This window comes from Anomaloglossus baeobatrachus, chromosome 10, assembly GCF_048569485.1.
Source record: "Anomaloglossus baeobatrachus isolate aAnoBae1 chromosome 10, aAnoBae1.hap1, whole genome shotgun sequence".
In the NCBI taxonomy this organism is placed as follows: domain Eukaryota; kingdom Metazoa; phylum Chordata; class Amphibia; order Anura; family Aromobatidae; genus Anomaloglossus; species Anomaloglossus baeobatrachus.
The window spans coordinates 56,119,156-56,142,000 of record NC_134362.1 but is presented as its reverse complement, the minus strand read 5'-3'; the positions used below and the strand labels follow the sequence as shown (position 1 = coordinate 56,142,000).

The following is a 22,845-nucleotide window of genomic DNA, read 5'->3' as shown; positions in this document are numbered from 1 at the left end:
ACCGCTGTGACTAAACCCAGGGCCTGCCCTGACAAACGCTTTCCAAAGCGTGGTTCTGATGACCGGTTTCCATTTCCACCTGAGGTGGTCAAGGAGTGGTCTCACTCCCCAAAGGTAGACCCTCCGGTGTCTAGGCTCTCAGCCCTGACCGTTGTGTCGGTGGCTGACGGCACCTCACTTAAGGATTCCACTGACCGTCAGATTGACCTTCTGGCCAAATCTGTGTATGAAGCTGCGGGGGCCGCGTTTTCCCCGACTTTTGCAGCAGTGTGGGCTCTCAAAGCCATCTCTGCTTCTCTAGAGGAGATGCATTCCCTCACCAAGGAATCTATGCCTGAGATGGTTACCTTAACTGCTCAGGCTTCAGCCTTTTCATCTTATGCCATGTCTGCCATGCTAGAGGCTGCTCACCGCACTGTGGTGGCTTCGGCTAATTCCCTCGTTATCCGCAGGATTTTGTGGCTTCGAGAGTGGAAGGCAGATGTTTCTTCCAAGAAGTTTCTTGCTGGGCTCCCTTTTGCTGGTTCACGGCTGTTTGGTGAACAGCTGGATGAAATCATTGAAGAAGCTACTGGCGGGAAGAGTACTTCCATGCCACAAACCAAGACCAGGAAACCCACCCAGGGTAGGAATCAATCGAGGTTTTGTTCCTTTCGTTCCTCCAACTGGTCATCCTCTAAGCCTTCCGCCTCGTCCGCTAACTCAGCCAAGGATCAGAAATCCAACTGGCGCCCAAAAGCGCGTCCGCAGAAGACCGCAGGAGGTTCTGCCACTAAGGCAGCTTCCTCATGACTCTCGGCCCGCTCCAGCCACGTCCTTAGTCGGTGGCAGGCTCTCCCACTTTGGCGACGCTTGGTTAAAGCAAGTCTCCGATCAGTGGGTGAGAGACATCATAACTCACGGCTACAGGATAGAATTCTCTTCCAGCCCTCCAAACAGATTTTTTCTCTCAACTCCCCCCTGCTCCAAGGCCGCCGCCTTCTCGCAGGCCGTGGCGTCCTTGCAAGCAAACGGAGTGATTGTCCCAGTTCCCGCTCAGGAACGGTTCAGAGGTTTTTACTCAAATCTCTTCCTAGTTCCAAAAAAGGACGATACCTTCCGGCCCATCCTGGATCTCAAGCTTCTCAACAAGCATGTCCGGGAGCGGCATTTTCGCATGGAGTCTCTGCGATCAGTCATTGCCTCTGTGACCCAAGGGGAGTTCCTGGCGTCCATCGACATCAGAGATGCCTATCTACATGTGCCAATCGCAGTGTCACATCAGTGTTGGTTACGTTTTGCGATAGGAGAGGATCATTTCCAATTCGTGGCTCTCCCCTTCGGGTTAGCCACGGCCACTCGGGTAATCACCAAGGTCATGGCGGCAGTGATTGCGGTCCTGCACCTCCAGGGGTTAGCAGTGCTTCCTTATCTGGACGACCTTGTGGTGAAGGGTCCATCCAGCGCAGACTGTCAGCGGAGTGTTTCGCTCACTCTCGCCACCCTAGCCCAATTCGGGTGGATTGTCAATCTTCCCAAATCCACTCTGACTCCGACCCAGAGTCTCACGTACCTAGGGATGCAGTTCGAGACTTTGCCGGCACTTGTGAAGTTGCCCTTAATCAAACAGTCTCTCCGGCTAGCGGTGCGCTCTCTCTCCTGAGGCCCTGCCGTTATTCCCTCAGGCGCCTGATGCAGGTGCTGGGTCAAATGGTGGCTTCCATGGAGGCGGTTCCCTTTGCCCAGTTCCATCTGCGTCCTCTGCAGCTGGACATTCTCCACTGTTGGGACAAGCGGCCTTCCTCCTTACAGAGGTTAGTGGATCTGTCGCCACGGACCAGGAGCTCTCTTCACTGGTGGCTTCGACCCCTCTCCCTGTCCCAAGGGCGCTCCTTCCTGGCTCCGTCCTGGGTGATTCTCACCACGGATGCCAGCCTATCCGGCTGGGGAGCGGTACATCTCCACCACAGAGCTCAGGGCACTTGGACTCCGTCCGAGTCAGCCCTTTCATTCAATGTGCTGGAAACAAGAGCTGTGCTTCTAGCTCTCCTAGCCTTTCACCACCTGTTGGCGGGCAGGCACATTCGAGTCCAGTCAGACAACGCGACAGCGGTTGCCTACATCAATCACCAAGGCGGGACACGCAGCCGCCTGGCAATGTTGGAGGTCCAACGCATTCTTCAATGGGCGGAGGACTCCAAGTCCACCATATCCGCAGTCCACATCCCTGGCGTAGAAAACTGGGAGGCAGATTATCTCAGCCGTCAATCCGTGGACGATGGCGAGTGGTCCCTGCACCCGGCAGTGTTTCAGTCAATCTGCCGCAAGTGGTGCACTCCGGACGTGGACCTAATGGCATCCAGTCACAACAACAAGGTTCCGGTTTACGTGGCTCGCTCCCACGATCCTCAGGCCTTCGCCGCGGACGCTCTGGTTCAAGACTGGTCCCAGTTTCGTCTGTCCTACGTGTTTCCCCCTCTAGCTCTCTTGCCCAGAGTCCTGCGCAAGATCAGAATGGAGGGCCGTCGAGTCATCCTCATTGCACCGGACTGGCCCAGGCGAGCTTGGTACCCGGACCTGCTCCAACTGTCCGTGGAGATGCCGTGGCATCTTCCGGACCGTCCAGACCTGCTCTCGCAAGGTCAGTTTTTCCGCCCGAATTCTGCGGCACTCAAATTGACGGCGTGGCTCTTGAGTCCTGGATTTTGACTGCTTCTGGTATTCCTCCTGAAGTCATCTCCACTATGACTCGGGCCCGTAAGTCTTCCTCCGTCAAGATCTATCACAGGACTTGGAAAATTTTCCTGTCCTGGTGTCGCTCTTCCGGCCATTCTCCTTGGCCATTCTCGTTGCCGACCCTTCTGTCTTTTTTACAGTCCGGTCTGCAGCTAGGACTGTCCCTCAACTCTCTCAAGGGACAAGTCTTAGCTCTATCAGTGCTGTTCCAGCGGCGTCTCGCCCGGCTGGCTCAGATCCGCACCTTCATGCAAGGTGCGTCTCACATCATTCCGCCTTATCGGCGGCCCTTGGATCCCTGGGACCTTAACTTGGTCCTCACGATATTGCAGAAACCCCCCTTTGAGCCTCTTAGGGAGGGTTCTTTGTATCGTCTTTCTCAAAAGGTGGCCTTTCTAGTTGCCATAACTTCTCTCAGGAGAGTCTCTGATTTGGATGTGCTCTCCTCGGAGTCACCTTTTTTGGTTTTTCACCAAGACAAGGTAGTTCTCCGTCCGACCCCGGAATTTCTTCCTAAGGTGGTCTCTCCCTTCCACCTTAACCAGGATATTTCCTTGCCTTCCTTCTGTCCGGCCCCTATTTATCGCTTTGAGAAAGCGCTGCATACTCTAGATCTTGTGCGTGCTCTCCGGATTTATGTGGCTCGCACCGCTGCGCTTAGGCGGTGTACCTCTTTTTGTGCTAACCACAGGGCGGCGCAAGGGTCTCTCTGCTTCTAAGCCGACCTTGGCCCGTTGGATTAGATCGACCATTTCGGACGCCTACCAGAGTACTCAGGTGCCTCCCCCGCCGGGGATCAAAGCACACTCGACCAGAGCTGTCGGTGCCTCTTGGGCTTTTAGGCACCAGGCTACGGCTCAACAAGTCTGTCAGGCTGCCACTTGGACTAGCCTGCATACCTTTTCGAAGCACTACCAAGTGCATGCTCATGCTTCGGCAGATGCGAGCTTGGGCAGACGCATCCTTCAGGCGGCTGTCGCCCACTTGTGAAGTTAGGCTCCGCCTACTTCTTAGTTTTTTCTGTTTATTCCCACCCAGGGACAGCTTTGGAACGTCCCATGGTCTGGGTCTCCCAAAGGAACGATAAAGAAAAAGAGAATTTTGTTACTTACCGTAAATTCTTTTTCTTATAGTTCCGTATTGGGAGACCCAGCTCCCTCCCTGTTGCCTGTTGGCAATTTTCTTGTTCCGTGTGTTATCACCGGCTGTTGTCGTGGACAGAGTCTCCGGTTGTTCCGGTTCTTACTCGGTTCTACTCATGGGTGGCTATTCTCCTTCAGCTTTTGCACTAAACTGGCTAGGACTGGCTACCAGGGGGTGTATAAGCTCAGAGGGAGGAGCTACACTTTTAAGTGTAGTACTTTGTGTGTCCTCCGGAGGCAGAAGCTAAACACCCATGGTCTGGGTCTCCCAATACGGAACTATAAGAAAAAGAATTTACGGTAAGTAACAAAATTCTCTTTATATAATTTATTTATTATATTCCTTTTATATTTTGGAATATATAGGTTTATTTTGTGTCATCCAATGCTGTAGGACGAGTGAGGGAATGTTAGGTTGAGTTTTCCTGGTTCCCGGTAACAAAAAGGGATAGTTTGATAATGCAACAGTCTTAACGTTTCATCTCTTTGAGCATTATGTCTATTTCTTTTTTTCTTTCTTTAGAGAATTTCGCTTCACATCAGAGGTGCCAATCTGGCTGGATTATCAAGGCAAACACGTTACCACAGAGCAGGTGGTAAGTGCTGCTTCACGTGGCAGGGATTTCCTTTCACGCCGTCTGCGGTCCAGGTGGTGGTTTATCTGCTGTACGATGAATGCCTTCAGCTTGTTTTCGGTATCAGATATACAAGCCTCCTGAATGAGCTGAGGGTTGGGGTTCTGCATCCTTATCAGGGATTGCCATGTGTGATATATCTATATATAATATAAAATGCATGTGCAGAGGAGGGAACCTACTGTTCGTAATACAGTAGTTAATATTCTTTATCTTCTTTTGTAGGGCACATTTGCAGGAATATTAATAGGACTGGCCCAATTAAACTGCTCTGAACTGAAACTGAAGAGACTGTACTGTAGACACGGGTAAATGCAATCTTCAGGATATAGCTCACTCTCTGTGTGTGTGTGTGTGTGTGTGTATATATATATATATATATATATATATATATATATATATATATATATATATATATATATATATATATATAATATAAACTGTGTATATGTATGTGTGTGTATGTGTATATGTATGTGTACATGTATATATATATAATAAACTGTGTATATGTATGTGTGTGTGTGTATATATATATATATATATTTAATTATAGTTTTGATAAAATCACTGATTAATCAGCAGTAGATTATCATTACAGGACTTCTTGTTGTGCTGTAGGTAGTCCAGCATATTCATGAGCTCTATATAACTGCTAGATCTGCAACAGAGAAAACATTGATTTTATCAAAATGGCAGCAAACAGTTCAGTAAGTGACACATCGCTGGAATCAGGGTCTCTGTCTCTACATTATGCTGCTCTCAGCTGGAGGAGCAAAAACCTGGTGACAGATTCCCTTAAAAAATATACAAATGTCCTCCGGTCTCATGTATTATGGTTCTCCCCAACGTCCGAGTTGTCCTGTTCCATAATACATAACCATAGGGATTCCATGCCTCTGTTCAGGCTCCGAGAACAGACTGATTTAGGGTATGTGTTACTTTCTATCATAATAATGGACTTGCATCTACTTTCTGCCTTAAATAGTATGAAACAATAAGAATAAAAAGTTTCAAAGTGAAATAGATGCACACACAGGCTGTTTTTAGATGTGCCCTTGTAGCGGGGGAAACCCCCCTATCTGATGATCGTTGCAGATCTGAAGGAGACGCACAGGAAATGTTTTCTTTCCTGTGGTTGTAATGCGGCAGTTCAGGATCGCACACATTGTATGCCGGCTGGGACCCCGCCTGTCATATCACAATGCCCTTACAGTAGACGTTTACATTTACTCCCGTTATTAATAATAGTTTAAAAAGTTTTATATAAATTCAAATTATTAAAGTGAACGATTCTCACTAAAAATAGCAGCATTAAGAGTTGAGCAACAAGATTTGTAGCGCCTTGGTCCAGCCGACGTCCGTAAACCGCGGCCACCAGAGCACGGAGAACCTCCTATTAGTAGGTCCGATGAGATGATGATGGTGACGCCGTACTAATCAGAAGAGGCGCTGACAGGTAGGAGGAGGTCCCAGACCGCTGGACCAGGACCATTTGTAACATGATGCCAACTGGCCAACAGTCTCATCTTCACCGCTAAGGGTAAAAAATGCGAACTGGGGTCGGCAGGTTTAGGTTTTTTACATCAGAGCACACAGGGTTATGGTCCATAGTGACCTGAGCGTAATCATTATTTATACTGTTTTCCTCCTAATATCCACAGGTTGCTTGGCGCAGACAAGGTTTTCTCTTACGCTCTTAATGAGTGGCTGACCGACATCCGCAAAAATCAGCTGCCAGGGATTCTGGGGGGAGTAGGACCCATGCATTCAGTTGTACAGCTGTGTAAGTAGCATTGCTGATCATGGTGGTGCATGAATTAATTAGACTTTTCTCACATCTTCTTTCTTAATGTATACAACAGTAAAGCTCACTTGGTTATGCCAAAAGAGATGATTTACCAAAATGGAGATCTAGATTATCAGCCACCACTGCAGTCTGGCCGGAATCTCGGGAGCTCCCGACATCCCGGCCAGACTGTAGTGGTGGACGATAATCTAGATCAGAGGTCTCAAATACGCAGCCCATGGGCTGTATGTAGCTCCTAAGGCTGCTTGTTGCAGCCCGCAGACCCCCGTGACTATCGTGGCCCTATGCCGGGGGGCGGCGCCGGCAGGGCTTTACTATAGTTAAATCATTTGCGGTGATGCGCAGATGAGCTGTCTGCACTGTACTAATGGATGCTGCCCGCCAATCAGATGCAAGGAAGTAACGTCGCTGTATGACGTCACCTCCTTGCATTTGATTGGCCGGCGGCAGCCCTTGGTGCAGTGAAAACAGCTCCTTTTGCGCGTCACTGCAAATGATTCAACTGTAGTAAAGCCCTGCCGGCGCCGACCCCCAGCATAGGGCCGCAATAGTCACTGGCCGCAACAAGCAGGTAAGGTACGTGCCCACGATCTAGACCCACTGCGTCCTGAACTGCGGAGCAGCACGTCTTCTCCGCAGGAGACTGCAGCTCCCTGTGCCCGCGATCGGGGTTGCCTGTGGTTTCCTCGCTGTGTTCTCCCTAGGGAGGACGTTTGCGACTCCATAGCAAAGAATTGACATGCTACTGCACCGCAGGTCAGTTTTCCCTGTGGGCCGTACTCGCATAGCGGCCATGGGATTTCTAGAAATCCCATCCACTCTGCTTGTACAGTGTATCGCAGCCTTTTGGACGCAGCTGAAACATGCTACGTCCGAACCGCGGTGAACCCTGATCGTGGCCACACAGCCTAATAAGAGGGGCCAGAGGATAGGTGAGATTTTTTTTGCTTATTGCTAAAGGATGGGCACAATACTACAGGGCACAATACCACAAGGATGAACACAATACTACAGGGCACAATACCACAAGGATGAGCACAATACTACAGGGCACAATACCACAAGGATGAACACAATACTACAGGGCACAATACCACAAGGATGAGCACAATACTACAGGGCACAATACCACAAGGATGAACACAATACTACAGGGCACAATACCACAAGGATAAGCACAATACTACAGGGCACAATACCACAAGGATGAACACAATACTACAGGGCACAATACCACAAGGATAAGCACAATACTACAGGGCACAATACCACAAGGATGAGCACAATACTACAGGGCACAATACCACAAGGATGAGCACAAATCTACAGGGCACAATACCACAAGGATGAGCACAATACTACAGGGCACAATACCACAAGGATGAGCACAAATCTACAGGGCACAATACCACAAGGATGAGCACAAATCTACAGGGCACAATACCACAAGGATGAGCACAATACTACAGGGCACAATACCAAAAGGATGAGCACAATACGACTGGGCACAATACCAAAAGGATGAGCACAATACTACAGGGCACAAGGATGAGCACAATACTACAGGGCACAAGGATGAGCACAATACTACAGGGCACAAGGATGAGCACAATACTACAGGGCACAAGGATGAGCACAATACTACAGGGCACAAGGATGAGCACAATACTACAGGGCACAAGGATGAGCACAATACTACAGGGCACAAGGATGAGCACAATACTACAGGGCACAAGGATGAGCACAATACTACAGGGCACAAGGATGAGCACAATACTACAGGGCACAAGGATGAGCACAATACTACAGGGCACAAGGATGAGCACAATACTACAGGGCACAAGGATGAGCACAATACTACAGGGCACAAGGATGAGCACAATACTACAGGGCACAAGGATGAGCACAATACTACAGGGCACAAGGATGAGCACAATACCACAGGGCACAAGGATGAGCACAATTCCACAAGGATGAGCACATTACTACAAGGATGAGCACAAATCTACTGGGCACAATACCACAAGGATGAGCACAAATCTACAGGGCACAATACCAAAAGGATGAGCAGAATACTACAGGGCACAATACCACAAGGATGAGCACAATACTACAGGGCACAATACCACAAGGATGAGCACAATACTACAGGGCACAAGGATGAGCACAATACCACAAGGATGAGCACAATACTACAGGGCACAATACCACAAGGATGAGCACAATACTACAGGGCACAATACCACAAGGATGAGCACAATACTACAGGGCACAAGGATGAGCACAATACTACAGGGCACAAGGATGAGCACAATACTACAGGGCACAAGGATGAGCACAATACTACAGGGCACAAGGATGAGCACAATACCACAAGGATGAGCACAATACCACAAGGATGAGCACAAATCTACAGGGCACAAGGATGAGCACAATACTACAGGGCACAAGGATGAGCACAATACTACAAGGATGATCACAATACGACTGGGCACAATACTACAAGGATGAGCACCTTACTACAGAGCACACGGATGGAGGACACTGCTGCAACATGGGGACATTACTATAAGATGTTGGTAAGATTACTATATGATGCTGCTAATTGTAAAACAATATTACAAGAAGGGGATAAAATGTAAAAAAAAAAAAATCAAAATAAAGCATGAATTTTTTTGCCATTAAAAATGCTTTTTATATATAAACTTAACTAAACAAAAAAAGTGCAGGTTTGTCATAATAAACAAGCAAAAAAATGTTCAAAAAAGATGTATAGAAAAAACCATGGAATCTCTAAAAATGTCACTTTGTCCCGCAAATAATGCGGCCCCTCTCAATTATTTTTTCTATATGTGGCCCATACACCCGGCTGAGTTTGAGACCCCCGATCTAGATAATGAACAGTAAAAAATGTAATTAAAATTACAGGAGGATTTTCAGTGAAGTGTTTGTGAAGGTGAAGATTATTCTGTCTGTCAATGGGTGAAGATTTGTGCCCTACTGTTATGGATACTAATATCTGTTACTGTTTTAGTTCATGGTGTGCGAGACCTTTTCTGGCTGCCCATTGAACAATACAGGAAGGACGGGCGCATTATTCGGGGCTTGCAGAGAGGGGCGGCCTCTTTTGGCACCTCCACAGCTTCAGCGGCACTAGAACTCAGTAACCGGCTAGTTCAAGCCATACAGGTAAAGAGCCACCGACGAGTATTGGTGCATTACACAGCTAAAGAGTCACCAACAACTTTGTGGTATATCTTATCAATTAAATTTGCTTCTTTCTTTTCGTGCGCTGATCATTTGTTTTCCATTCAAAGGTAAAATCAGTATTTGGTGAAGACAGATTATCTACAGTTTTGAGATTGGGGACAACAGTTGCTGCTTTTAAAATTCTATGGAGGAGGAAGGGGCTGCTGCCTCAGTAATGGGAAAGTCTGTATTCCATGGATTGAGAATGAAAGATTAGTCCAAGGGGGGGAAAAGGAGCAGATTTGACTGATAAGATATATTTCAAAGTTTCGTATTTTCATGTGTATGAGAAGTATAAATAATGTGGATTAAGACCTCTTTCTCTTTCCACTTATAGGCGACAGCAGAGACTGTGTATGACATTCTGTCCCCAACCCCACCGGTTCCACGCTGCTCGCTGGATGTCCGCCAGCCACGGAGACTGAGGAGAGGGCAGCAGCCCGCAGATCTACGGGAGGGGGTAGCAAAGGCCTATGACACTGTGCGGGAGGTGAGTGCTTTTCATACCCCAATTACAATTTGGGTACGTGTAGTGAAAAGGAGCGGCGTGACTCTGTTCTTCTCCACTGCACAGGGTGTGATCGACACGGCCCAGACCATACGTGAAGTAGCATCCCGTGGCCACGAACAAAAGGGTCTGACTGGCGCTGTTGGCGGAGTCCTGCGACAAATCCCACCCACCGTAGTAAAGCCATTCATAGTGGCCACGGAAGCAACATCAAATCTCTTAGGAGGAATGAGAAATCAGATCAGACCCGATGCCCACAAGGAGGACTCGCTAAAGTGGAAGGCAGACGAGGGGCAGGACTGACGCAACGAAACTCTCTGCCGGTGAAGTGCCAAAGGAAAGCTGCAATATGTGAAGATTCTGGAGTTTGCTGGGTCTGCGTTATCGAAGCTGTTAACGTCACTGCATGACCACACTTAAAGCCACTCCGTACAGTACTTGATTATTGCCCATAAGCCTTCTGTTAAATACTTACATTTTCTGTTCTCCGCTCCTGTATTAGCCTCCTATCAACTCATGTATCCACGACCCTCCTCTGCCGAAATCATGGAGTGACTTTACTTGGTGAATAACGTTAAGCACTTTTAATTGCACCGGTGGCCTTGAAAGGTGGACCCGTGTTCTCCGGACCTAAACTGTGCATTACATTTTTCAAGCTTTTGATTTTACTGACCCATGTAACTGGAGATAAATGGTGCACAACGCAAGACCATGTCGTCACACGAAGGGACTCTGCGGCCTCTATCATCCTGAATGTTGCTTTTTACATCACTTCCCTTAATGCTTTCTTCTGATTGTGAGGCCAAATCCGTATAAATAATATATATAAATGTATAAATAAAAAATGTAAAAAAATACATCAACCTGTAAAGAAGGTAACCCAATTGTCAGGGCCTTTTGTTCTGTAGGATATGGTGGTGGATGCATGGATACACTTTTTTGTTCTGTAGGATATGACGGCGGATGTGTGGATACTTTTTTGTTCTGTAGGATATGACTGCGAATGCGAGGATACACTTTTTGTTGTTCTGTAGGGTCTGACGGCGGATGCGTGGATACACTTTTTTTTGTTCTGTAGGAAATGACGGTGAATGCGTGGATACACTTTTTTTGTTCTGTAGGGTTTGACGGCGGATGCGAGGATGCACTTTTTTATTCTGCAGGATATGACGGTGGATGTGTGGATACACTTTTTTGTTCTGTAGCATATGACGTCGGATGCGTGGATACACTTTTTTTGCTCTGCAGGATATGACGGTGGATGTGTGGATACACTTTTTTCTGTAGGATATGACAGCGAATGTGTGGATACACTTTTTTGTTCTGCAGGATATGACGGCGGATGTGTGGATACACTTTTTTGTTCTGTAGCATATGACGGCGGATGCATGGAAACACTTTTTTGCTCTGCAGGATATGACGGTGGATGTGTGGATACACTTTTTTGTTCTGTAAGATATGACGGCGGATGAGTGGATACACTTTTTTATTCTGCAGGATATGACGTCGGATGTGTGGATACACTTTTTTGTTCTGCAGGATATGACGGCGGATGTGTGGATACACTTTTTTATTCTGCAGGATATGACGGCGGATGAGTGGATACACTTTTTTAGGATATGACGGCGGATGTGTGGATACACTTTTTTGTTCTGTAGGATATGACGGCGGATGTGTGGATACACTTTTTATTTAGAAAGTGGCATACGTAAGATGAAACAAACGGTTCTTGCACACTGTGACATTGTTCAGAGTCCGCACACAAGTCTCTTATTGCTCCACGCAATATTATAATACGCATTTACTGGCTTTCACAAATCACATCTTGTTATTAATGGAAGAACAGTGTTTTGCCATATAATGAAATTAAACTGAACACTATATAGTATAAAGATTGTCCTGCCCACCCGCTACAGGGGGACCTCCATCCCTGCATCTGTCCGGCAGCATTGTGCCAGTATGGCTGCCCCATCCCACTATGGAAGATCAAAGAACCCCTTTATGGGAGCAGCCGGTCAGTGTTTCTTGTGTTTGGGTTTTCCAGTGGCCTCTTATCTTCATAGAAGATCAACTCATTCCTATTGTCTATTTGTCTATCAGTACATAGTATATTATCTCCAACGTCTCAGATTCTGCTTCAACATGAGCAACATTCACATGGGTTCAGTGCAGTCACCCAAAGTCCATCCAACAGCGACTGGTTCTGTTGTTCTAGTAATTAGTGAGAAAACAAAATCCATACATGAATTTATACGTCTTGTGTTACCAGGGTGTAGACTTGCCCCACGCTCTCACTTAAAGCTCCTTGTTTTCCCCATTTGTAGTATTTCCCTCCATCTCCCTTTTCAGTGAAGGCTTTTCACTAACTGCGTCCCTCTCTCCTTCCTGGTCTAAACACTCCGATGACTCCGATGCCTTTTCTTCAGTCTCTTCTACCATTCGCATGGTATCTTGGAGAGTGGCAATGAGGTTCTTAAGTCCTAGCAGGTAGCCATCTTCATGGGTTCCTTGCTCCCAGGGCACGTCATGCCGGATAGTTATGTGTGATGGTGCTGGAGTCGTTTTACCAAAATCGATCATCCAAACGTTAGAGAAGCCTCGTCTGTCGTGTACAAATAGTAGTGAGCTGCCAATCACCTGAGGGGAAAAATAACAATGATCAGTGTTATCTCAACCGATACAATGTAACAATCCATTCAGAAAATCAATGGATCCACTCAACATAGAACTCATCATGGGCACTACAATGCATTGTCCTCAGATTGTACCAAAAAAACAAAACCTAATGCAAAGCAACATCATCTGGGAAAACTTGGCGTCTCTGCTGGTGTTTAAAATGATGCTGTGTGCTTACTTGAAATGAGTGGAATAATTTTCCAAAACTTGATCCCCCGATTGATCAAGACATACGATTTCCTTGCCCGTTTTGATGAAGTGGTGTGGTGGAGTCAGAAGCTCCTGCCGCAAGCCTCATTATAAATCGGGAGCGTCTCACAAGTGGCAGGTGTATCTGTGCGTACGCCACAGCTCGTCATGAATTAGATGAACCGTGGAGTCACGCGCCACTTCTGCCCATTTTGTCGCAACTGGGAAAAACTGCATGAAAAAGGCAAAAGTTGCGAACGTTTTGCGCAAATACAGCGCCTATCCTCTTAAACAGGCGCTGCTTCATTGGCCGCTTTGTTGAATTCTTAGATCTGGTTGCCGCCTGTGAAGAGAACAGCTGATCATGGGGATGCCGGGTGTTGGACCTTTACCGGTCTGGTACACATGACCTATCCTAAGGCTATGTTAGCAATATATCAATATATATATACCTGGACAGCCGATAAAAAAGGCGCTGTCGCTCAGGCTTGTAACAAAAATGTATAGTCACTCTGTGACCGTACCGCACAGTAACTATTCCTTGTAATCCCCGGGGCGAGCGGTCAGTATGCAATTTGCGGTCACATGCCAACTTGTCATTCAGGTTCTCTCAATAAACGTAACTTGAAAGAAGCCAGATGAAGTCTAGTTGGCATGTGACCGGAAGTATGCAAACTGTATAGATGTGGTCACGTGACTGCCCTCTTAAATCAGGGAATAGTGACTGTTGTCACCATTCGGCAGTCTGCAATCAGAGTGACTACACATTTCTTTATCGTTCCTATGGGAGACCCAGACATTTGGTGTATAGCTTCTGCCTCCGGAGGATACACAAAGTACTACACTAAAAAGTGTAGCTCCTCCCTCTGAGCATATACACCCCCTGAATAACCAGATCTAGCCAGTTCATTGCTTTGTGTTCAGGAGGCAGACGCATCCTTCAGGCGGCTGTCGCCCATTTGTGAAGTTAGGCTCCGCCTACTTCTGAGTTTTCTGTTTATTCCCACCCATGGACTGCTTTGAGACGTCCCAATGTCTGGGTCTCCCATAGGAACGATAAAGAAAAAGAGAATTTTGTTTACTTACCGTAAATTCTTTTTCTTATAGTTCCGTATTGGGAGACCCAGCACCCTCCCTGTTGCCTGTTGGCAGTTTCTTGTTCCGCATGTTATCACCGGCTGTTGTTGTAGACAGAGGCTCCGGTTGTTCCGGTTCTTGCTCTGTCTTTACTTGTGGGTGGCTATTCTCCTTCAGCTTTTGCACTAAACTGGCTAGATCTGGTTATCCAGGGGGTGTATAGGCTCAGAGGGAGGAGCTACACTTTTAGTGTAGTACTTTGTGTGTCCTCCGGAGGCAGAAGCTATACACCAAATGTCTGGGTCTCCCAATACGGAACTATAAGAAAAAGAATTTACGGTAAGTAAACAAAATTCTCTTTTTTTTTTTATACCAAGCCTGGACAACCCCTTTAATGCCAATGTCTTCAATAGATGATGCAGTGGAGGTTCATGTTGGTATAAATTCCCTCTGGGTTTTTATAGATCTGGAGGATTATGTCTTGGAAGAGGTTAGTGACCCTAGAGATCATGTGTGAGATCCAGGTTTCGGCACAGGGCAGGCAGGAAGGAAGCCTGTTGATAACAGATGAAGGCTGATGTCACTCCACACTGCAGATAAACTAAAAGCAACAGTTGTAGTTCATTCTTCAGTTACTTTTTTTTTCTTCTTTTTTTTTTTTAGGGTAATTAGTTTTGAAATCCCTTATATAGTTGTAGGCCTTTTAAAGGGAACCTGTCACTGGATGTTTATAATAATCACCTAACGGTCGGTGCAGAGCAGACTGGTTGGATGGGCGTCTCCGGGTCCGCGCATCCTCTTTTGGCCATCTTTCTCCTCCTTCTGAAGCTAGTGTGGATGATGCATTCTACGTCATACACACAAGTCGTCATTGAGGTCCTGCGCAGGCGCACTTTGATCTGCCCTGAGTAGGGCAGATTAAAGTATTGTAGTGCGCCTGCGCAGGACCTCAATGCCGGCTAGTGTAATGACATAGAACGCGACATCCACACTAGCTTCAGAAGGAGGAGGACAAAGATGGTCAAAAGAGGAGGCGCGGAACCGGAGAACGGAGACGCCTATCTAACCAGTCTGCTCCGCGCTGACCGTTAGGTGAGTATTATAAACATCCGGTGACAGGTTCCCTTTAATTCACAGTAGATTGATGGAAATTCGGATTCTGAGACCTCCACCGATTATTCATTCATTTAAATTCCTGCTGGTCTAATGAGTCCAGTGGGTGGTCTTATCACTGATTGACAGCCTTCCTTATATAGGCGTACACAAAGATCGCTGCCAATCAGTGACTAGATCCACCTTTTGGACTCCTGAATCAACCCCCCCCCCCCCCCAAAAAAAAAAAAAAACAACCTATAGCCATGCATTCATTCATTCCGCTCCTCCGGCTCTATACCGTACACATGACGGATCACACTGCATCTTCATTGACAAGAGGGATAATGGTAAACAATTCAACCTTTTCTCCTCCTTCTTCACTTTCTTGCAGAAATCTTAATCTGATCTGCTTTTTTAGAATCTTCTTCCTCACTGATGTTAATAGGATTTGAATATGAGCAACAAATTGAAATTCATTGCAAAAGAGGGATGCCATAAAATCCTTTTATCCTGGCACGAGTCTTAAAAATACTTTCGGGTGTATTAATATTGGCAGGATTCCTGGAGACGCATTGCGATCTTTTATTGTTGGAATTGTTCCTGTTCATTTTGGGGGTATTAAGTTGTTAACCCCTTCCTAACCGCTCCAATTTTAATTTTTCCTCCTCGTCTGCCAAAAGTCAAAAACCCCTGTTTTTTGCAGAATAAGTTGTACTTTTCAGACTCACCATTTTACAAAATAATGTACTGAGACACGAAAAAAAAAAGTCTAAGTGGGGTGAAATGGTGAAAAAAAAAAAAAATTCTATTGTTTTTGGATTTTTTTTTTTTATTGGTTTGGCTTTATATGCTGTGAATGGGGACTTTTAGCAGGCACCTGGCTTTCTTGGTAACAGTCTCCTCCCCACAATCATGTCATTAGGAGTTGGGGAATTTACGATGGATGAGAACATATCCACATGTCCACGTAGCGTTCATATGGCATTTTTAAAGCTGAGCGGTCTGCATAGGCAGCAGGTCTGCATACAGCTCACGTGCCTGCAGCTATCGCAGTTTGAGCTAGCTCCCATTATTGTAGCTTAATCCTTTATATGCCAACATCTAAGCGGTTAGGTGGAAGTCGCTCGACTGCTCGTTGTTGATTGAAACTCCAACCAATGAGGGGTCTAAGGGTACCGTCTCACTAAACGACGTACCAGCGATTCGACCACGATGTGACCTGGTTAGGATTGCTGGTGCGTCGCTGGTGAGCTGTCAATCAGGCAGATCTCATCCACGACCAGTGACCAGCCCCCAGCGACGCGTGGAAACGATGCTGCGCTTGGTAACTAAGGTAAATATCAGGTAACTAAGCAAAATGCTTTGCTTGGTTACCCGATATTTACACTGGTTACCAGTGCACCCTGCTTAGCGCTAGCTCCCTGCACTCGTAGCCAGGGTACACATCGGGTTACTAAGCAAACCGCTTTGCTTATTTACCCGATGTTTACTCTGGCTACATGTGCAGGGAGCCGCCACTGGCACCCTGAGAGCGGCGTACGCTAGTGATGAAGGTAAATATCGGGTAACCAAGCAAAGCGCTTCGCTTAGTTACCCGATGTTTACTATGGTTACCAGCGTCCGCAGCTTCCAGACGCCGGCTCCCTGCACATTCAGATCGTTGCTCTCTCACTGTCAAACACAGCGATGTGTGCTTCACAGCGGGAGAGCAACGAGCAAAAAATTAACCAGCACTGTGTGTAACGAGCAGCGATTTCACAGCAGGGGCCAGATCGCTGCTTAGTGTCGCACATAGCGAGATCGCTGATGAGGTCACTGGTACGTCACAAAAACCGTGACTCAGCAGCGATCTCGCTAGTGATCTTGCTATGCGAGAAGTACCCCTAACGCTTTAGGTTTAAAGGGAATCTGTCACCAGGTTTTTGCTCCCCCATCTGAGAGCAGTATAATGTGGAGACAGAGACTCTGATTCCAGTGATGTGTCACTTACTGAGCTGTTTGCTGTCATTTTTATAAAAGCAATGTTTTCTCTGCTGCAGATCTAGCAGTTATACAGAGCTCATAAATATGCTGGACTACTTGTAGCACACCAAGTAGTCCTGTAATGATAATCTACTGCTGATTAAACAGTGATTTTATCAAACCTACACTAAGCACCCCAGTGAGTGACACATAGCTGGAATCGGGCGGTCTCTGCCCCTACATTATTCTGCTGACAGATTCCCTTTAATTACAACAATACACAAGTATTACATTGCACTGTAGCAGCGATTGTTACAGGTTCACCTTTTTGTTTTTCTGTTCATCCTTTGTTTAATAATAATAAAAAAAAAAAGTACTGTACCCCATCTTTTTTTTTGGGTCAGGGAGGTGTTAATAGCACATTTCAGCACTTATTGTAGAAGTTATTTTATCTGCAATTTCCCCAAATAATTCTAAATATGAAGTGAATACATTGCATAATATATGGGTATTTCAAAATTGCTCAGACTTCCTTTCCCCCAGCATTTAAGCTCCTGGTTACTGCTCTCATACACACCTGTACCTGAGGAAGGCGGTTGTTCCCGCCGAAACGCGTTGTATCCGTTTTTTATTTCCGTATGTTTGAGTAATAAATTCCATTTGAGGACAAGAGTTTTTAAAATCATCACTATGGGGAGCGCGGCCACTATAGAATTGGTTTACTTCATTTTTAACACCTGTACCTGTCATTGTGGCCACCAATACTAACCTCATGAGCGCGGAAGAATTCAGAGTTTTGGAGGGCGGCCTGCATGTTCGCCAACCGGTCCATGTAAGCAGCCTGCAATAAAGCATGTATATCCCGTTTTACAACACAAGGTGACACTGCTGCATGGTCACAAAGTCCAAACCTACTATCCTGCCCGCTACCATGTTATACCCGCTCCTGCCCGACTAACGCTAAAAACATGGGACTGTTGGCTGTAGATGAGGTTGAGGATGCTTTATACTACATAGAAGGTGGACGACAAGAGGATTATTGTGCTAGGCTTTGTCAGATGTGATACCTCGATTATGGTGCACACCTTCTGGAGACAGGTCTGGTTACATTCCCTACATAATCTACTATGAAGCGACGACTGTCAGGTCTATACAAGAATGGCATAAAGGGCTGCAGGCACAATGACCCAGAAGTGTCAGCAGATAAGAGGCAGCGAGAGGTCTACAGGGGAGAGCCGGCTGCACGGTGACGGTGCTAAAAAGCTACAACTGCTTACACTTCTGAGGTCTGCAGAACAGGAAAAGCGTGATGCATGTGTAAGCCCCGGGATCCCTCAGGACGTAACTAATAGCAGCAGAGAAGAAGTCGTCTCATACCAGGATGTCCTTCCGTCCCTTGGTGAAGAGAACAAATGTTTCCATTATCTTATCTTTGCTCTTCATTTTTTTGAAGTTTTTCTTAACAGGCCCAGCCTCGACCTAGAAGAAGCATAATAGATCGCACTTTAGGAGCTTATATAATAGTAGTAATATATTTTGCATATACTTGTCTCATTCCAGCCTAAATATGACCAAATTGCAATACCAGATGCAGCCTGTGAACAAAAGTGGCGCTGTTTAGCAAGAAAAAAACTTTTTTTTTTTTTTTTTATCTTGTACAACCCTGGAAATTTCAGAGAAGTTTTACACATTTAGAACTTTACAGAAAACTTTCTGTATCACCTGCGTTATACTTGTCAGTATTATTGTGCAAGAATGACACAGCAGGAAATAACACCACTGGGTTCTTTATACAGTGTGATAGAAAGTGCTGTCGTCTGGAAGGTTGGGGTTTCTTTTGTTTTCTTTTACATCTTGGTATTCTTGATTATTTTTCTAAGGGTTTGCAGGTTCCCAGAAGCTATAGTGTCTTATAATGTAACCGTGACTCACCGTAACGCCCTCAATGCGGAATCCCAGCTGTGCTGTGGAGCTCACACTCTCCCGCCACTGCATGTACCGAGGTTTTGTAACCGCCTGCTGCTTGTGTTCCTCTGGTGTGGGAGCTTCAGGATCCAGCGCCACCATTTTATTATACATGTCTTTTCGCGGTGTTGGTTTCAGAAGGGCCTTCGCCAACTCCTCTTCTAGGTACGTCCTGAAATAAATTCAAAAGATATATTATTAGTTAGGTCCCAAATTTTAAAAGGGGTCTGGCAGCAGAAGAGGACTGTTCGAACCCAGTCTGGCAGCAGACGGCAACTGTTCGAACCCAGTCTGGCAGCAGACGACAACTGTTCGAACCCAGTCTGGGCACAGAAGAGGACTGTTCGAACCCAGTCTGGTAGCCGGCGAAAACTGTTCGAACGCAGTCTGGTAGCATAGGAGGACTGTTCGAACCCAGTCTGGTAGCATAGGAGGACTGTTCGAACCCAGTCTGGCAGCAGAAGAGGACTGTTTGAACCCAGTCTGGTAGCATAGGAGGACTGTTTGAACCCAGTCTGGTAGCATAGGAGGACTGTTCGAACCAAGTCTGGTAGCAGAAGAGGACTGTTCGACCCCAGTCTGGTAGCAGAAGAGTTCTGTTCGAACCCAGTCTGGTAGCAGAAGAGTTCTGTTCGAACCCAGCCTGGTAGCAGAAGAGGACTGTTCTAACCCAGTCTGGTAGCAGACGTGGGCTGTTCGAACCCAGTCTGGTAGCAGAAGAGGCCTGTTCGAACCCAGTCTGGTAGCAGAAGAGTTCTGTTTGAACCCAGTCTGGTAGCAGAAGCGTTCTGTTCGAACCCAGTCTGGTAGCAGAAGCGTTCTGTTCGAACCCAGTCTGGTAGCAGAAGAGGACTGTTCTAACGCAGTCTGGTAGCAGAAGATGACTGTTCTAACCCAGTCTGGTAGCAGAAGAGTTCTGCTACCAGACTGGGTTCAAACAGAACGCTTCTGCTACCAGACTGGGTTCGAACAGAACGCTTCTGCTACCAGACTGGGTTCAAACAGAACTCTTCTGCTACCAGACTGGGTTCAAACAGAAGAGTTCTGTTTGAACCCAGTCTGGTAGCAGAAGCGTTCTGTTCGAACCCAGTCTGGTAGCAGAAGATGACTGTTCTAACCCAGTCTGGTAGCAGACGTGGGCTGTTCGAACCCAGTCTGGTAGCAGAAGCGTTCTGTTCGAACCCAGTCTGGTAGCAGAAGCGTTCTGTTCGAACCCAGTCTGGTAGCAGAAGATGACTGTTCTAACCCAGTCTGGTAGCAGACGTGGGCTGTTCGAACCCAGTCTGGTAGCAGAAGAGGCCTGTTCGAACCCAATCTGGTAGCAGAAGAGGCCTGTTCGAACCCAATCTGGTAGCAGAAGAGGCCTGTTCGGACCCAGTCTGGTAGCAGGAGAGTTCTGTTCGGACCCAGTCTGCCCGCAGAAGAGGACTGTTCGGACCCAGTCTGGCCGCAGAAGAGGCCTGTTCGAACCCAGTCTGGCAGCAGACGGGGACTGTTCGAACCCAGTCTGGTAGCAGACGAGGACTGTTAAAGCCAATCACTGGTGCTCTGTGCACCCTTGGTGTTTGTGATGGGTAATCTGTCTCTTTTTGGTAAGCTGAATCAAACAGCTATTGTCACAAAAAAGAAATGTCCCTTTTGGAACCCAGGCAGATCCTTATTCTTATGGTAGTCCGGTGCAGTCTAAACCCTGCCCACCTACCGCCAGCCATTAACACAAGATTTTTTCGGATGGGTTTCAGTTTTGTGGCAATCATTTTAGCCCAAAGAGAACCATTCAGAGACTTCAAGTATCTCTCACAGGGGTGCAGGCTCCCATTGTTCACAGAAGAGAGCTAGATCTTTCATGAACAACCCATCACTACTTGATGGTGCTGAATAGTTCAGTGCATCTTCCCACCTACATGTTCCCCATCTATCTACACCCTTTTATTCCTTTATTAACAGGCTTTACAGGGGGGGTAGAAAGGTATACTGAACTACTTAGCCACATCAAATGAACAACATTCATTTTCTATAGAATGATCATGCATACAGTGAAGAAACAAGACAAGATGAATAATAAACATAAGTTCTACCGAATTCCAATTTTGCAGTCCATGATGCTGGGTCCTTCAAGGCCCATGAGCAAGTCTTCCATCTTGATATAAGTCTGTTCCTCTCTCTCCACCAGTCCATAGTAAGTGGGAACATATGGCCGGAGGACATCTTCCATAAGGGCCACAAGGCAGGCATTTTCTACAGGACTGAACTTCTTAAGGATGTGCCCTCTCTCACTTGCTTTGAAATTACCTGGAAGAATTAATTTCGGAATGGTCAGTCCCCAAGCAAGAATCTCATTCACCAGCTTATATACAGAGTATTGTAATCTGTGAAGCGTGAAGAAGCAGGGGTGTCTCCGTCCTCTTTCACCATTACTAATGACAGCCATGGCGGAATATTTTAGGTTAACAAGAGAGCTTCCCTGCTGTTTGTATAAGAGAGTCCAGAGGGCGGTCCTATTCAGTGATTGACAGCTATCTCTGCATGTAGTCATACAGGGAAGACTGTCAATCACTATTAAAACCGCCCACTGGACTCCTACATATAAACGCCAGGAATTTCAATGAATAACATACAAGTTATACTGAAGCTTTTTACAAAAAAAATAAATATATATTATATATACAGGAATACCCTAACTTAATAGTTTAATTCATTCTGTGACTGAGTCTTAACTCAATTTGCTCTTATGTCAAATTAAATTTCCCCATTAAAATTAATTGAAATGCTATTAATCCATTCAAGCCCCTACTTATGGCCCTCCAACCTAGTACATATGATCCCCATCCTGGTACGTGGCCCTCCCATCACGCCGCACCCTTAAAAAAAAAAAAAAAAACCTATTATACTCACCCTCCCTCTGACACCCCCCCCATCCTCATCTCATGAAGTCAGCTGATCAGCGTGTCAGAGTGCAGCACTAACAAGCTGATCAGCTGAGGCGTTCTCACGTGCTGGCCACTCTCACACGCTGATCGGCTGGAGCGCTCTCACACGCTGATCAGCAGAGGAGCTCTCACATGCTGCCCACTCTCACATGCTGATCGGCTGGAGCGCTCACATGCTGCCCACTCTCACACACTGATCGGCTGGAGCGCTCTCACACGCTGATCAGCAGAGGCGCTCTCACATGCTGCCCACTCTCACATGCTGATCGGCTGGAGCGCTCTCACACGCTGATCAGCAGAGGCGCTCTCACATGCTACCCACTCTCACACGCTGATCGGCTGGAGCACTCACATGCTGCCCACTCTCACACGCTGATCGGCTGGAGCGCTCACATGCTGCCCACTCTCACACGCTGATCAGCAGAGGCGCTCTCACATGCTGCCCACTCTCACACGCTGATCAGCAGAGGCGCTCTCACATGCTGCCCACTCTCACATGCTGATCGGCTGGAGCGCTCTCACACGCTGATAAGGAGAGGCGCTCTCACATGCTGCCCACTCTCACATGCTGATCGGCTGGAGCGCTCTCACACACTGATCAGCAGAGGCGCTCTCACATGCTGCCCACTCTCACACGCTGATCGGCTGGAGCGCTCTCACACGCTGATCAGGAGAGGCGCTCTCACATGCTGCCCACTCTCACATGCTGATCGGCTGGAGCGCTCTCACACACTGATTAGCAGAGGCGCTCTCACATGCTGCCCACTCTCACACGCTGATCGGCTGGAGTGCTCTCACACGCTGATCAGCACAGGCGCTCTCACATGCTGCCCACTCTCACACGCTGATCAGCAGAGGCGCTCTCACATGCTGCCCACTCTCACACGCTGAT

At 46.9% G+C, this 22,845-nt stretch overlaps 2 protein-coding genes across 3 annotated transcripts in view; one reads left to right on the top strand and one right to left on the bottom strand.

Moving 5' to 3' along the window:
* Window positions 1-10,944, top strand: part of ATG2A (autophagy related 2A) — a 306,688-nt gene extending 295,744 nt beyond the window's left edge. The window contains exons 37-42 of the mRNA XM_075326760.1: window positions 4,381-4,453; window positions 4,718-4,800; window positions 6,157-6,278; window positions 9,337-9,491; window positions 9,889-10,041; window positions 10,126-10,944. Coding sequence (XP_075182875.1) covers window positions 4,381-4,453; window positions 4,718-4,800; window positions 6,157-6,278; window positions 9,337-9,491; window positions 9,889-10,041; window positions 10,126-10,362 — 823 coding nt within the window. The 3' untranslated portion in view covers window positions 10,363-10,944. The remainder of the gene's footprint in view (window positions 1-4,380; window positions 4,454-4,717; window positions 4,801-6,156; window positions 6,279-9,336; window positions 9,492-9,888; window positions 10,042-10,125) is intronic.
* A 653-nt stretch (window positions 10,945-11,597) lies between these two features.
* LOC142254918 (inositol-trisphosphate 3-kinase B-like) overlaps window positions 11,598-22,845 on the bottom strand; it is a 90,993-nt gene continuing 79,745 nt past the window's right edge. For both annotated transcript variants that reach the window (XM_075326276.1, XM_075326277.1), the window contains exons 4-8: window positions 21,102-21,315; window positions 18,991-19,195; window positions 18,436-18,537; window positions 17,828-17,899; window positions 11,598-12,696 (exon numbers count right to left, since the gene is read on the bottom strand). In XM_075326276.1, the coding sequence (XP_075182391.1) occupies window positions 12,355-12,696; window positions 17,828-17,899; window positions 18,436-18,537; window positions 18,991-19,195; window positions 21,102-21,315 (935 nt within the window). In that variant the 3' untranslated portion in view covers window positions 11,598-12,354. The remainder of the gene's footprint in view (window positions 12,697-17,827; window positions 17,900-18,435; window positions 18,538-18,990; window positions 19,196-21,101; window positions 21,316-22,845) is intronic.